The 16,926-nt window shown below is 34.8% G+C and overlaps 1 protein-coding gene across 1 annotated transcript; it reads left to right on the top strand.

Annotated features, from left to right (window-relative positions):
- The first annotated feature begins 12,988 nt into the window (after positions 1–12,988).
- On the top strand, positions 12,989–16,604 carry LOC128556658 (uncharacterized). The gene is made up of 4 exons (XM_053542264.1): positions 12,989–13,045; positions 15,083–15,596; positions 15,719–16,096; positions 16,219–16,604. The coding sequence occupies exons 1-4, from the start codon at positions 12,989–12,991 to the stop codon at positions 16,602–16,604; spliced, it is 1,335 nt and encodes a 444-aa protein (XP_053398239.1).
- The last annotated feature ends 322 nt before the right edge of the window (positions 16,605–16,926 follow it).

The following is a 16,926-nucleotide window of genomic DNA, read 5'->3' as shown; positions in this document are numbered from 1 at the left end:
TGTGAGTGATAAATATCATTTTGCAAAATGAATAATTTACCCCAATATTGGACAGATCAGTGTTGGCAAAGATTATTGTCGTGTGAAGTTCACCTACTTTTATCGAAAACTTGATATATGCATTCTTACAAAATCTGTGTAAATAAAATATCAAAGAAAATCTAGCCGCCAGTAGTTTAACAATTCCCAGTGTAGTGTTTATTCCCGCAAAAACTACAGATATAAGCTCTTCATGACCCAGGTTCAAAGCAATAAAAACTGCAGGTTCTCTTAAACATCAGAGGGACCGCCTCGTTAACTTATACCAGCCGGGAAAATATGGTACTGAACACCACTTAAAGCATTTATATTAAATGAGTATATATAGAAACATAGGTATATAATCCTGAACAGCAAACCTTTGTTTATATAATTTATTTTTATTATGCAATATGTAACATAAACATAAGTTGTTTCTAATTGTATAATTACAGAGAAATGTTTGTTTGCATTGAAAGAAGGAAACAGACGATCATGTAAACATTTTTGTTTCAGTCACTGTGAAATAGACTGGAATATAATTATTCTATCGAGCTTTTATAATTAAATTATGTATAAATTTTCGAATAGTTCAAAGAAAAGAAAAACAGCGAAGGTGAAATGAAAATATTTGTTGCATGTGGCTGCTAAGGCTCTTGTACATTTATCTAACCACAAATGTTTTTAATCTGAGCGAGTGCTTACCACCCTCTATGGTCACAAGCCACATAAAAACACCGCCATACTATTGTTTGTAACATTCCCCAAATCAAATACTATAGTATCTGACGCTGTGCGCTCAGAAAATTTTCATTTCATATGCTGGCAAGTAAGGTAATTGAGCTAACAACATACTTATCAAAATTTCTACATTATCTGAATATGAATCAGAAACTATATAAAAGATGTTGGCTTTACAATTTTGACAACATAATTTGATTTATTATCAATATGAAAACGACACAAGGGAAAATTAATTCAGTACATCAACATGTCAAACAACGAAACGGTTCAGTCTTTTCTTACAGATTGCATACCGAAATTACTTTTTATTGCAAGTAATTGACTTGTATGAACCAATATACCAGACCAGTAATGTCAATTTCGAAAAATTGTGTGAGTTAACACAGAGTTATTACATGTCATTTCAACCTACTTCTGTATCGGAATATTTTTGACCCGGCGAAAATCATCACGCATACGCGAGCGTTGGGAGCTCCCCTCTCTCTTTATTTCTGTTTCGCCGAAATCGTGGTGTATACATTTTGAACATTGCTATAACCAAAGGAATATTCCATGATTAAATATAGCTTTAGTATGTAATTAACATCTGTTTTTGTGTATCGCATAATAAGTTAGATAATAAGTTAGATTATTCATTTAATATTTTTTGTTGTCCCTTTGATGTTTCATTCCATGAAATACAATTACATTCAATAGCGAATGAGCGGGAGATATAATATATATACTCCAGCGACACAAACGCACCAAAAATGCCCCCACAAAAGATGTTTTAACAAAATATTGCGCAGGGTATTAAAAATGCAGGCACTGTATTAGTGCATCAGTTTGTCTAGCATTTTTTCAACAATCGTTTCCATGGTGCATACTACTTTCTCGTTTTATGTAACTGACGTAAATGGACATATTTTTCTGAACAAATTGTCAATTTTTGTGCGAGTTGATATAAAGAGCTTTTTCCTAATGTTTGATTTTGGTAAAAACTGCCAAAGGAACTTTATTTGCAGCCAGTCCCATGGGAGATCTCATACATAAACCGTCTGGATCTTTTATTGCCAAAGTAATATTCCATGCAAGAATGTAGCTTTTGGTACGTATTTTACATCAGTTTCGTTTATGTTTGATATAACCATGTTACATGTTTTATTCAAAGAAATAAAATATTTGATGGGACAAGTATGATCATTACAAATCATAACTGCCGTAGAGGGAATGTATTGCAACAAAACAATGGACAAGAATATCAGTTATCTGGAAAACAGTGCACGAGAAAAATATGTTTTCGCTTGTGAACAACTGGGTGCCACTAAGACTTTTTAAAACATTTCAGATACATCTGTTGATGGTAAAATTACCTTCTTTAGTGAGTAGGTTATAGGAAAAAGATGTTTCCTTTTGTGAAGAAAGCACCAAACTTTGTATGTAACTATTTTGAAGTATGCTGAATTCAAAAAAAGGAGGAGACACGCAGTTCGCTAACCTCAATTAGCTTAAAATGAGGCCCCAAAAAGGGGCCTATATTTTATTTATTTTAATCATATATTTTTGAAAGCAATGTCCAAAAGGTTAATTTAAAACCAAAATAAGTAACTATTATTGACATAATATTTATTTAGTTACATTTTATACACATTTGACATATAGGACACTAAAAAATGACATAGATGAGGCTCTAAAAGGAGGAAAATTGTTTAAAAATTTCATTTACAGGATGACCTTATTTTTAAGTGTGAATATTATTTCACTCAGGTAAACAAAACTAATTTTAGTATTTAATTATATCAAAATATTATTTAAACATTCTTTACATTTTGAGGTTCATTAAGGGTATTTTATAAAACAAGTTCACATATACGTAGTACTACATACTGTAATTCATATAATGGATTTTACAGTACTTAAACTTTTGGAACAATACATGGTCGTGTTATGGACAAAGGTAGCAAGCTGTAAGTCAGTAAATGGTGCCAGATAAAATTCTAGTTCCTAAAGGAAATAGACAGCATGAAAACATCTAAACTACCTGATGTTCACTTTTCTAATATTTATATATGAAGCCATGTTTGTGGAGAGACATTAAGGTATGGACATACTAAATAGCTGGCCTTCTTTATTCTAGATAAAGTTGACAAATTTCAAATGGCTACAGCACAGAGCAGGACCCGTTTTAAATATCTGTAGCTTACATTTTTACATTTTCTTTAAGAATATTGTCAGTGCTGAAAAAAACATCAAATGGGAGTCATGTACTTCAGTCAAACAAACCAACTACAATATCAACTAAAAATGATACCCCAAAGTGTATGACCTACATTTCCATAATAAATCTGTCATGCTATCATATTATTGCAAAAATGCTTCCTACATGTCAAGGATAGATCTGTTATGTGATTTCAGCAAACAAAATGTAAAAAAGGAAGGAAAAAAGCTCTACAGAGCAAAGAAGGAGGACTCTTTGAATGCGCTATTTTGCAACTACCATGATTTTTTCCGTGCCAGTTTTCTCTTTAGTGTCTGTATACCTTAATTGTGACCCTTGCATTGCTTAATTCTGTTGAATCTGGATTGACCAGTAATAACACTTGACTTTCATTACTATGTACACTTCATTGAACCAATTAAATGCCAGTGCAATAACACATTCATGTATAAGAAATATAAATTTGTCAAACAAATGTATTAGAGAAGTACTGGGAAACCTGTTACAATTCTTAGATATCTATTGAATGTGTGTAAATGTCAGTTTTTTTTATTTTATGGGTCTTTGGATGAGTCATTTGATTTGAAAACTTGATTATGTCATATTATACTGTTATGTAACATACAAAATGATCCATTGAAGGGCCTCTCTTTTTATATAAATCCATTGCCCTAATAAAAATACAGATATATAGGTTAACTCATGGGCATAAACATGTGAATATTTTTTATTTTTTTTTTGATATGTTATACATTTGATCCATGAATTCTGTTTTTTTTTTACTTACGTTAAGTTCAGAAATATGATATTTTAACGATTGAAATAAATTAATTTGCCCTTAAAATGTGATTTTTAACAATTTCCCCTTTAAGGACCTCATATTTTTTTTCCTGAGTCATGTATATTGAGTGTGTATAAAATGTAATTGAATAAATTTTGTGTCAAGGTTTATAATTGGTTAAGGCAATGAATTAACAGTTTTGAAATTGTTGTAGATATATTTAATTGAAATAAATAAAAGGTAGTTCCCCTTTGGGGCCTCATGTTTCGGTCTATTCAAGTCAACAAATCATATATGTAGTCCATTTCCGATCCAGTAACACTTTATAATAAAACTTTCATTCTTTCTTCATAAGAAACATCTTTTCACACACAGTTATGAAATTAAACATACAGTAAAATCTGATTGCCTCCCTTTTTAGTATGTATCTTGAGAAATAAAAGTATTTTGTAGTAAACTTTGTATATTGTCAATACCAAATGATTGTTTGGCTAGGCTAGTGATATGTTATCCATGTTTAGATCATATGAAACATTACTTTATAGATAAATTTCAATTTAAAGGAAAAAATATTATTATTTTCAAGACATTTTTACCTCCCTTTTTTAAACTGATTTAAAAGGAGGTTCCAGTGCAGATATAGCGCGTCTCCTCCTCTTGTAGGATTTGGTATACCTTAAAGTAATTTCATGCAAACTTTGGTGCTTTCTTCACAAAGGGGAACATCTTTGCCATTTTTTGTTCCATATCTTACTCGCTATCTTGGGTAAATCATTTTATAATTTCATGGACGTCACGTAATTCTTGCTGCATTAAATACAAACCGTTTTAAATCAGTTATAAGAATAAAAAGTAGCTACTTCTGGTATTGATAAAGCGTAAAAAATGGACATATCTTTTCGAAACAGCTATGAAACAGTGAGTAGATATCGCAAACGAGATCATGTAATATTTTGCTATGGGATTTTTTCCTGCCAATGACAGAATATATATCCCACTTGCTATTAGAATTTTATATTTAGCAAACTTAATGTAACCTTCTCCGGCTATTTAGAACATTTGTCATTAAGTTTCATAATAATATTGTTTTGTTAATATCACTATTCGTCAGATTATTATCATGTAATGTTTGTCCTCATGAGCTTTTTAGCCTAATGGAATGATATGTAATAAACTTTCAAACTATATGAGTGCATTTTATCAGTAATCATTAACGCAGTATCAAATGGAAGAACCCTTTCCAGTTAAGTCTAAATATATCAAACGAAGACCAGCACCAGAGTAGTTGTGTTCGCTTCAAACATTTGCAAGAGAACTGTTCTATGTCTACTAGAAAATTGAAATATTTACCAAGGAAACAATAGATCTCGCATGATTTGTTTGCAGAACAGAAGAATGTCTTACGCATGAATATTCTCCCATTATAACGAATAAGGATACAATTACATGATCCTATAAAAAACAGTTAAGAAATCTTTATGGCGTAAACGTTTTCCTATATGAACATTGGCCAAGGGTTAAGACGAGTTAAGCTGAAAAAGACTCAGCACTTTAGTCATACACAGGAAACATTTCCGCAAAATTGATAGGGGTTGTACCTAGCTAACATTTTCTGAACTTTTACAAAGTATTCACTGAAGCCAGAAAAGCATTTCCAGAATAAGTAAGAGCTGGATAAGGAAATATCTTTCGTCAAAGATGATGGTAAATTTCTGTTTCATTCAATATGCCAAGAGAAACCCAAAGGAGTATAATTAAATCTTTTGTACATATATTACGAATGGGAGCAAGAGAGCAATTGTCAAAGAAATTGATGATCTTTTGCTATGGGAAAATCACGTAGGGTATAATTTGATTTTGTTGTTAATAACATCTTCAAAGTTATTTTATGCGCTACGGAAAATATTTGTTAAGAAAATATTTGTCCTACGCAAATTTTCCTTAATGAGATACTTGTATATTAGGTACACATGAAAATATGAAGCATCTCGAAGAATGCGCTGTGAAAACATCTTACAAAATTGTTTTCGCGTTTATTAATGTAATATATTTCCATAGCAATAGTATCTAACCTTTCAGCAGATTAATGTCCATATTGTTTTACAGAACATCCATCGTTTACATCTGGGATTATGAAGTCAGATGGGGTTAGGGTATAGGGGGTGTTAGTATGTGGGTGTTAATTTGTTTCAAACCGAATTTCAAGTATATATATGAGTTTATCCTTTGATCAATTTTGAGGATTATTCTTGAATCAATGAACGAAACAAGCCACTCAGTAAGTGTTATTACATGAGGTAAGAAGTTTGTTCACATGCAGCTTTATTCTCAAATGTTTACACATTTGTAAGGAGGGATCACAATTCTACATGCAGATGAATAAGGTATATAACTACCCTGTTCATCCGAATTTACCACTGTCAAGTACATTTACAGAAGATTTAGCAGGGGCTTTGCTTCATATTTACACCTTGCCGACATAGCAATATTTGTGACTTAAAATCAAATTATTGGCGACCTTGCAGTGTATTATCTTATCGTTATCGGGCGGACCTAAAGATTCTTTCTAACGATGTGGTAACCAAGATTTTTGACATCGATGTTTCTTTGAGAACAAATATCGAGATAATCTTTAAAGTGTGCCCATCATTGATTACGGCTAACCTAAATAAGTAGGAAATTCGATTCGTGTCAGCGCTGGCGTTTGAAATAGAGGTGTTTACAGTCTTCATAAATATACATGTAAATACATGTAGTTTACAAATTAACATTCCCAGGCTTTTCAACTGGAAATTTACTTTGGAATATATCTATACGTTTCTAAACATTTTAAGAAATTCCAGAGGATCCTGTTCAAGTAGCGAGATCTCATTCCAGAACTGGAAAAAATATAAAATTCTATATAACGATTTATGTAAGTAATGAAAAGCACACACGCGTAATGATTTTTCCACTTCAAAGAAAAAGTCTCTTGATTCTGGGAACTTGTTGTTGAGGCTAGGACAGGTGGAGAACAAGATAAAATCTTTACATTAACATGTTTAGTCATGTTTTCAATATATTGTCAGGTGTTTAGAATAAATAAATACCACAGAATTATATGTATTTACGCAGTAACTATGTTATAGATGGTGACTTAATGAAGTTTTAATACGGTTCATGATTGTTCGAAATTAATCTGAAGAACGAACATATGTGTCCTAATTGCTTATCAGCTTGAACAAATCTTGATATCTTATTCATTTTATGCGCTGCAAGGGTTCTACATGCCATTTTCATTTGTTTCTACGTGAACATAGTCACGGGCGCCTTGGGTTATGGTTGGCGCCCTAAATAATAGTGGGTGCATAGCCGTAAACGACGAGCTGAGGCTTAGAAAACATTTTTGAGGCTAAGAAAGCTTGTCCGTTGAGAAGAATCTATCTGGCTTGCCGATTGTTGGTTGCTCGCATTGAACAATGCTACTTCTACGCGAAATTGGATGTGTTTCTTTATCTGACAAACAAAATTAAAAGATAATTTTCTCAATCGAACCGAGTCTGCCATTATTTTGGTTTGTTGCATTCTATGCTTCCCAACGACCTTGATATGAACTGCAAATCGACAACTATTCTTAGACACACGTACCTTTCACACTTTACAGAAATATAATGATTTGGTTATAAAAACTTAACCGACGCGAAAAAAATCATTTTTAAACAAGCTCACAAATTTGTAAAGGACACACAGAGATTTCAGTTAGAGAGGAGGGACGACAACAAATATAATTATTATACCTCACTTTTGTCTACAATAGTAAACTCCCATTACCCGAAAGGGAGATATTTTGACTATCAGAAACCTTTTCAACCTTTTTGACACGTGACCAAGCGAAAGTGACTGTCAGGTCATGTGACAGCGCTGATATTTTGAATGTCATATAAGGGCAAATAACTGCTTCAGTTTTTAGCCACATGATTGCCTCCCTTGTACACAATATCATATTGTAATGACGTCGCTATTCAATGTGTACACAACTGATTACCGCGCTAAAGATGAAAGTATTGAATTAAATGAATCAAGAACATTTTAAAAACTTTTTTTTATGTGTTTAGTTTTGTTCGGTATAATAAAATAAATACCATATGGCAGCGTGTGTGACATTGATATTGTCAACACTCGGAACAGAATGTCACCACTCGGCTTTCGCCTCGGGTGACATTCTGCCCTCGAGTTGACAATATCAATGTCACACACGCTGCCATATGGTATTTATATATTATTTCCTATTTCCGTTCGGTGATTTCGCTTATGTATCAACATTTTTTTCTGAAAATAAAGGCGAGAAAATCATGTCCTACATTTTTATGTTCCCAAACTATAAGCTAATACATATTCAATATTACATTTTTACATTTGATCAATATTAAGGAGAGGATCGTCTCTAATGTTGTTAAACTTGTAGTCCGACCTTTATGTGTAATGTTGTTACGTATAATTAAGAATACAGGGATTTACTAATAAGCTTTGATAATGTGGCAGTTGAGTCCAGTAAGTCCAGGGGTGTTATAAGATAATCCGTCATAGATTCATTATAAAGCAAATATTGGATTTACCTGTATTGGAAATTAAACAGTGTCGATTGTATTGAGGTCAACTGCCACATTATCAAAGTTTATTAGTACAGTAAAATATGATTAAATCAAAACTTCCACCAAAAAGCATAGGACTACGTAAATCAATTATTCCATGCAATATCTGTATAAGGTCTATGTGACAGCATTCTATAGTGTAAAATGTCTTTATTTTGAAACATTTGAGCCATGCCATGAGAAAACCAACATAGTGGGTATGCGACCAGCATGGATCCAGACCAGCCTGCGCATCCGCGCAGTCTGGTCAGGATCCATGCTGTTCGCTAACAGTTTCTCCAATTCCAATAGGCTTTAAAAGCGAACAGCATGGAGCCTGACCAGACTGCGCGGATGCGCAGGCTGGTCTGGATCCATGCTGGTCGCACACCCACTATGTTGGTTTTGTCATGGCACGGCTCATTTGTTGCCGTCTTTTGTAACTGACATTCAGAAAAGTCGTTAAAGATACGGACCGTAAATAAACCGTTATAAAACAAAGAAGCAAAATCGTTGCGGTTTAAGAAATGAATAAATGATGAATTTATGGACGGGCAATGTCCTCAAATTGAGGGTTACTTTGATGAATGATAATGAAGGACGATTGATGGGACAAATTACTGTTAATTTAATCTTTTTCATTACACTGTTAACGTCAAAGTATACCGATATGCTAACATCACACGCAAAGTATCTTTCATGTGCACTGAAAGCATACCAAAATTATCATCCCCAGGGACAACTAGGCTGCCTTTGCCAAATAATTCGTAGTCTATGTGGTGTGTGTGTGTTTTTTTTTTTTTTTTTTTTTTTTTTTGCAGTGTTGTTCATCAGTTTATATAATATATATTATATCACAACATTCTCATGAATTTAAGCCAACCATGCTGAAATATTTTATATTGTAGTTGATAGGAGTTATATGTAAACAAACTGAAGAAGTGAACAAGCAAGCTAAAGGTGGTTTAGTGATTATCAATGTATTTTAGTGGGAAGAGATGATATTATAAATTGATTAAGTTGAGGGTTAAGTAACTGCGTGCAATTAATCAAATACGTTTAGTTGGGAAACTTGCAAAATCACGAATATCACCTGTTTAGATCAATGTTTGTAGATTTTGAAACAAAATCTTGCGGTTAGTTAATTTCTGTGACTTTCCCTCAACAGGCCTTAATGCTTTTATGTGCGTTTTAATCAATTAATCCGTTCATGTAAAGAAGCCATTCTGCTGGTTCCCGTTCCTGTCTGAAATAATGGCTAAAACTGCAAAGGTCTATGCCATCTTGAAAAGGGACCGTACGTGTGACCTCAGCTGCTGGTGTGATCTCTGTCGATGTAAAATTTTAACAAAAAAATCAAGGGTTTAAAATTGTTTTGTGGGGTTGTTGCCATGTTTCAATATACTAAAGCCAGATAACGCCGTTAATGTTCATTTAAATTTATTATCTGCAAGTATAACGTTAGAAGTATTGTATAAGTCAGTCATCACCTGGTGGACGCTTCGGCCGGGCGTATTGATTGTGCTCTTCCTGTTGAGTTAGCCGGTAAACCTACATTCGTAAAGTAATTAATGTTGTAAGGGCAGCACTTTTTTCAGTTTTTTTTTCCAGTTTTTTTTTCGCTTGTATTTCTGTCAGTTTTTTTTTCTTCCATTGTCTGTCTTGAGGTCCGTTTATTATCTTAATTAGAAATATCATCAACTGTTTTTATAATTTATTTCCTTTTTTACATAAAAAGCATCATACATTCATCACAAAATTGTTTTTATGTGCCAGAAAAGATACAATTAGTGAATAACATCAACTGTTTGTAAATATGTTATTATGTATGGTACTGTGTATGCATGTAGTAACTTTTATTATATATCTAAATATTTGAATGTATTGGATATTGTAAGGTTAATAGGCGGATGGTTCTCCGACCCCTATTATACCGGTTACGGAGATAATAAACGGGGTTACCCACAAGGGGCCTCAAAAAAAAAAAAAATAAAAAAAAAATAAAAAAGTTGTTAATGTTGTTTCTGTGACGCCCCATGTTCTTTGGACGGCCGCGATGAATCAGTCTCTGGCTGACAAAGAATCGCTTTACAACTCCAAATATGAAATTAGCAATTATATGAAACATTCTTGAGCAATTATACATATATCCCTACTGTTTCAACGTAAGGTACATGAATTTCGTGTTAGTGTTGCTATATATTCGCAGTTTACATGTTTAAATTACAAAGAGGCTATTTTACACCTTATAAGGTACTAAAAACAACTGGGAAGTGACTTACCCCTCGAAGTGGCACCAACACAATTGTGCTGTAAAGGTATATATGATTTGTAATGGATTGTGATATTGAAGGCATTCTGGTAAATCTAAGACAATATCATTATCATAATCGTCATTGTCATAACCAGCTTTATAAGTTTTATCATCAGATTCATTATAACCAGTCATTTCTTTTTATCATTATCTCTGTCATCATTATCGGTATCGTATCTGAAGCGTAATCAAGCTATACTGCTTTGCCGGACAAGTCAACGTGTTATCCAACTTTCAAAACAACTGCTGCTAGCAGTGTGTGAGTATGCAAACTACTACCATGTTGTATATGTATCACCTTTGGAATACCGTCAGTTATGTAACAGTCAATAATTAACATTGCTTCTGGGCAGACTAAATCATAAATTCAAATTAGCAAAATTTGCAAATCATTAACGATATAAATCAGTCAGAATTTTATTGTATACACAAACTGAATATTCTAGTGGATGATAATTTATGCCGGTTACGACCTTTCATCTAGCAAAAAGCATGTAGATCCCAAACGACAGCTATCTAAAATCAATTCGTGATGTCATTTACTTATATATTGCTTTAGAGCATCGTTTTGGTAGTAAAGTTCACATTAGCAATAGGGGACGCTAGTTGGCGATCTCCCTTTTTAGAAACTCTGCTATTATTCTGTTTCGTCCAAAGGACCTTCTTACAGATTTTATTATAATATACTGTTTAAGACCAACCATATTCAAGAGACTTACGAGTGAAGAAAATTACTTGTTTCATCGTCATTTCATACGGAGATAACTTTAAGGAGATATTTCATCATGCGACGGGCTGTTGGTATATTTGTACCGTTTTAGTCAGATTATTGACAGATTTTTGTTTCCGGTAAAATGGCAGATGTTGTTTTGAACTGATGTCTTCAGTAGTCTGGAAAGGAGCGTAGAAAATCACTTGCGCCGCACCACGAGAAAACCAACATAATGCGTTTGCCACCAGCATCCGCGCAGTCTGGTCAGGATCCATGCTGTTCGCTTTCAAAGCCTATTGGAATTAGAGAAACTATTAGCGAACAGCATGGAGCATTACCAGACTGCGCGGATGCGCATTCTAGTCTGGATCTATGCTGGTCGCAAACGCACTATGTTGGTTTTCTCATGGCGCGGCTCACTAATGTTTCAATGAGACATTGGCTTGATAAAACATCTATAAAATCATAAGCTTTGTGACAGTTTACTTAATAAATATCTGGATATTGATTGTAATTAAATGTATCTTGTTTGTTTTATTTAGCGATATATTCCGCAATAACCAAAACATAAATATTTCGTGAGTATTTTTTTTAAAGTTATTTACATTAAACTTGTTTTACTCCTACTAGAAATGGAGATGCACTCAATTACAGCCATCAGCAACAAACATCAATTTCTCTTTAGATGTGTATCTTTTTCGTTTCAAAATTAACATATAAATGTTTGAGATAGAAAGAAAGATAAAGTTCAAACTCAGTAAGCAAACATACGTGCAATATCATATAAGTTTTGTCCCTATTATATCATGCAAAAATCAAAACCATCTACGTGAATAGTCTGTCTCTGCAAAATAAGCAGGTTCTCACCAAATTTTGCACAACACTGTTACAGCTTAACTCCTAGCCTGCTAAATTTCTGTAATGGACTGGTCCATCATTCAATTTGGACAGTACCACTTAATATTCAAAGGGGTGTTCCTTGAAAATTTACTGACTGAATAGCGTACAGTGCAGACCATGAACAGCCTGCACGGATGTGCATGCTGATCTTGGTCTGCACTGGTTGCAAAGGCTGATACAATTGCCGCCAGCAGGCTGAAGGTTAATGACAAAATATGGCGATATGAATATCTAAAATGTTACCAGCGAACGGTGTTGACTGGAATGTCTCGTTGCCCTTGACTATGACCTGTGACCTAAACATCTGTAAAACACTCTACAAGAGTTCTAAAGGTGTGTCTTTTCCTGTTAATGCATTCAGTCAATTTGTTTAACAAGTGTGGATCCGTCCCAACGGTCCAAGAAATGTGCAGTTATAATTTCTATTGGAAGTATCGCGAGTTCGATCACCGGGCGAGGCGTATGTTTTCCGTGACGATTTGATAAAATACATTATGTCTCAAATCATTCGTCCTCCACCGCTGATTCATGTGGAGAAGTTGACAGTTACTTGCGGAGAACAGAACTGTACTGGTGAAGAATCAAAGTACACTGCTTAGGTTAATTGTCCGCCGTTACATAACTAAAATACTGTTGAAATACAGCGCTAAACTCAAAAACAAACAAACTAAATATCAGACTATAAACAACAAGAAATTTATTTGATAAATAAATGACGCTGATCAGCATGAAGAGAAAAAACTGGATACCTCGAAATGAGACTGTCAATGTAATTCATTTTGTCCTGAAATGAAAAGAAAAACACATCGAAAAGTATCTAAACAGAGCTAAATAAAAGGCGACAGAATCTTACTGGTCGTTTTCTCATTAAAACGTTTCTTCCTGATCAATAAATCAAATTTATGGACGCTAATTTTGAGCAAAGGAGAAAAGAGCGCGTTTTTGTTGTTGTTGTTGTTGTTTGTTTTTTTCGAAAAACGTGCTCACATTCTATCATGACGATATTTAGCGAGAGTTCACTAGAGACGTTCTGAACAGTTTTATTTTTAGATATTTGCTTTAACCCATACATTGCTAAATTTCTATAATCAACTTGTCCATCTTTCAATTTGGACAGTGCCATTAACTGTTTGAAGGTGTGCTTACCTAAAAGATACTGACTGAATGGCGAACAGTGCAGATCTTGATCAGACTGATAACGGATATGCAGGCTGATCATGATGTGCACTGGTCGCAAAGGCAGAATCAATCGTTTTCAGCATGATAAGGTTTAAAGCACTGGTTATCTCAGGAATCACTGTATATTCTGTCATAATATCAAGGAGAGTGCTTTCCCGTGACAGTTTTATCTAAAACCTGTTTGATTTGTAAGTTAACAACAAAATCAAAGGAATAAATAATCGCAAAATATTTACTCGCATCAAGTTAATAAATATCTTCAAAGTGATTTAACAGCCAGAATGATATTAGACAAACATGTGCACAATTGATTTAATTTAAAAATAAACATTATAATGTCTTTTATTTCAGAGAAACGCATTATTACAAGATCGTTTAAGTTGAACCTTACAGTTTTACAGTCAAGTTCTTACGTGAATTTCGTGCAAATAATACGAATAAAAATGACAGGCTTTTGTAAAAAGTCAGATTCTGTTCCTTTTTAATCCTTATCATGCTAGACACGATTGATTCTGCCTTTGCGACCAGTGTAGATCATGATCAGCCTGCATATCCGCGCTTGCACTGTTCGTCATTCAGTCAGTATCTTTTTGATAAGCAGCCCTTTTAAAAGTTAATGGCGCTGTCCAAATTGAAATATGGACAAATTCATTATAGAAATTGAGCAGGGCAAGGGTTAATGACCAAAATGTTTAAGACGTATGCTAGAATTTGGGGCAAAATTTTCACAATAACAGATTTCTTCAAACTTTGGATATTGAAGGACAGTCGTCTAAGAAACAAAAATATGCAATAAAAATCACAGGTCATCGGTATTGAAAAAGATTTATCTGCCCTTGAAAACGGCATTTCCCCTAAAATGACGTTTTCAAGGACAGATAACGCTTTTTTATACCGGTGACCTATGATTTTTATTCCATATTTTTGTTTCTTAGATAATTGTCCTTCAATATCCAAAGTTTGAAGAAATTCTATTATTGGGAAAAAATTCGCCCATCTCATATACAGGGAATTCTAGAGTACGCCTTTAAACTTAAGTTGACTGAATTTTATGGATTATGAAAGACCTTAATTATGAAATACTACAGCCAGCCTAGATTAAGCAAACAAAATCTCAGAAATCATCATCAGTTAAGACATGTGAAATGATTGAATAGCATGTTACTTTGCTATTGGAGATATAATTAAAAGAATCATTTAGATTTAGCAAATATGTTTTTGAGTGTCATTAACAGCAGCAAAGTTTCACTCAAATCCTACTAGCAGAATTACCTAGCAGCACTATAATGATCTTTTGTCCCGACATTCTAAACATGGTGACTGTGTCATGTTGTTATAAGAACAGGAGCTACCCTGATAGGATATGCTAGTTTAAATAAGGCAGAAAACATATACAGCTATTTAAAGAAATCAAGGCCAATTAGTACATGCGTGCATAAAACTCTAAGAATGGTATGCACATTAACTATAACCTATACAGAAGAAAGGTATCTCAATCAATACTGTGGCAGCCAATCCAAACCCCGGAAGTCAGTGATACAGACGGTATCTCAATCAGTACTGTGACAGCCAATCCAAACCCCGGAATTCAGTGATACAGACGGTATCTCAATCAGTACTGTGACAGCCAATCCAAACCCCGGAATTCAGTGATACAGACGGTATCTCAGTCAGTACAATCCAAACCCCGGAATTCAGTGATACAGACGGTATCTCAGTCAATACAATCCAAACCCCGGAATTCAGTGATACAGACGGTACCTCAGTCAGTACAATCCAAAACCCGGAAATCAGTGACACAGACATTATCTCAGTCAGTACAATCCAAACCCCGGAAATCAGTGACACAGACGGTATCTCAGTCAGTACAATCCAAACCCCGGAATTCAGTGATACAGACGTTATCTCAGTCAGTACAATCCGAACCCCGGAATTCAGTGATACAGACGGTATCTCAATCAGTACAATCCAAAACCCGGAATTCAGTGATACAGACGGTATCTCAATCAGTACAATCCAAAACCCGGAATTCAGTGATACAGACGGTATCTCAGTCAGTACAATCCAAACCCCGGAATTCAGTGATACAGACGGTATCTCAGTCAGTACAATCCGAACCCCGGAATTCAGTCATATAGACGGTATCTCAATCAGTACAATCCAAAACCCCGGAATTCAGTGATATAGACGGTATCTCAGTCAGTACAATCCGAACCCCGGAATTCAGAAACCCTGGAATTCAGTGATACAAACGTTATCTCAGTCAGTACAATCCAAACCCCGGAATTCAGTGATACAGCAGACGGTATCTCAATCAGTACAATCCAAACCCCGGAATTCAGTGATACAGACGGTATCTCAATCAGTACAATCCAAACCCCGGAATTCAGTGATACAGACGGTATCTCAGTCAGTACAATCCAAACCCCAGAATTCAGTGATACAGACGGTATCTCAATCAGTACAATCCAAAACCCGGAATTCAGTGATACAGACGGTATCTCAATCAGTACAATCCAAAACCCGGAATTCAGTGATACAGACGGTATCTCAGTCAGTACAATCCGAACCCCGGAATTCAGTGATACAGACGGTATCTCAGTCAGTACAATCCGAACCCCGGAATTCAGTCATATAGACGGTATCTCAATCAGTACAATCCAAAACCCCGGAATTCAGTGATATAGACGGTATCTCAGTCAGTACAATCCGAACCCCGGAATTCAGAAACCCTGGAATTCAGTGATACAAACGTTATCTCAGTCAGTACAATCCAAACCCCGGAATTCAGTGATACAGCAGACGGTATCTCAATCAGTACAATCCAAACCCCGGAATTCAGTGATACAGACGGTATCTCAATCAGTACAATCCAAACCCCGGAATTCAGTGATACAGACGGTATCTCAGTCAGTACAATCCAAACCCCGGAATTCAGTGATACAGACGGTATCTCAGTCAGTACAATCCAAAACCCGGAATTCAGTGATACAGACGGTATCTCAGTCAGTACAATCCAAACCCCGGAATTCAGTGATACAGACGGTATCTCAGTCAGTACAATCCAAACCCAGGAATTCAGTGATACAGACGGTATCTCAGTCAGTACAATCCGAACCCCAGAATTCAAGAACCCTGGAATTCAGTGATACAGACGTTATCTCAGTCAGTACAATCCAAAACCCGGAATTCAGTGATATAGACGGTATCTCAATCAGTACAATCAAAAACCCGGAATTCAGTGATACAGACGGTATCTCAATCAGTACAATCCAAAACCCGGAATTCAGTGATACAGACGGTATCTCAATCAGTACAATCCAAAACCCGGAATTCAGTGATACAAACGGTATCTCAATCAGTACAATCCAAAACCCGGAATTCAGTGATACAGACGGTATCTCAGTCAGTACAATCCAAAACCCCGGAATTCAGTGATACAGACGGTATCTCAGTCAGTACAATCCGAAC

The sequence above is a fragment of the Mercenaria mercenaria genome, chromosome 4, assembly GCF_021730395.1.
Source record: "Mercenaria mercenaria strain notata chromosome 4, MADL_Memer_1, whole genome shotgun sequence".
NCBI lineage: Eukaryota > Metazoa > Mollusca > Bivalvia > Venerida > Veneridae > Mercenaria > Mercenaria mercenaria.
Note: the sequence above shows the minus strand (reverse complement) of the source record. Positions and strands in the feature narration are given on the sequence as shown.

Bases quoted from the DNA above. Each gene is read 5' to 3' on its own strand.
- LOC128556658 (XM_053542264.1), top strand. From the start codon at position 12,989: ATGACGCTGATCAGCATGAAGAGAAAAAACTGGATACCTCGAAATGAG. The intron at 13,046-15,082 runs GTAATTCATTTT...GTACTGTGACAG, and splicing joins CTCGAAATGAGACTGTCAAT to CCAATCCAAACCCCGGAATT. The intron at 16,097-16,218 runs GTATCTCAATCA...ACGTTATCTCAG, and splicing joins GGAATTCAGTCATATAGACG to TCAGTACAATCCAAACCCCG.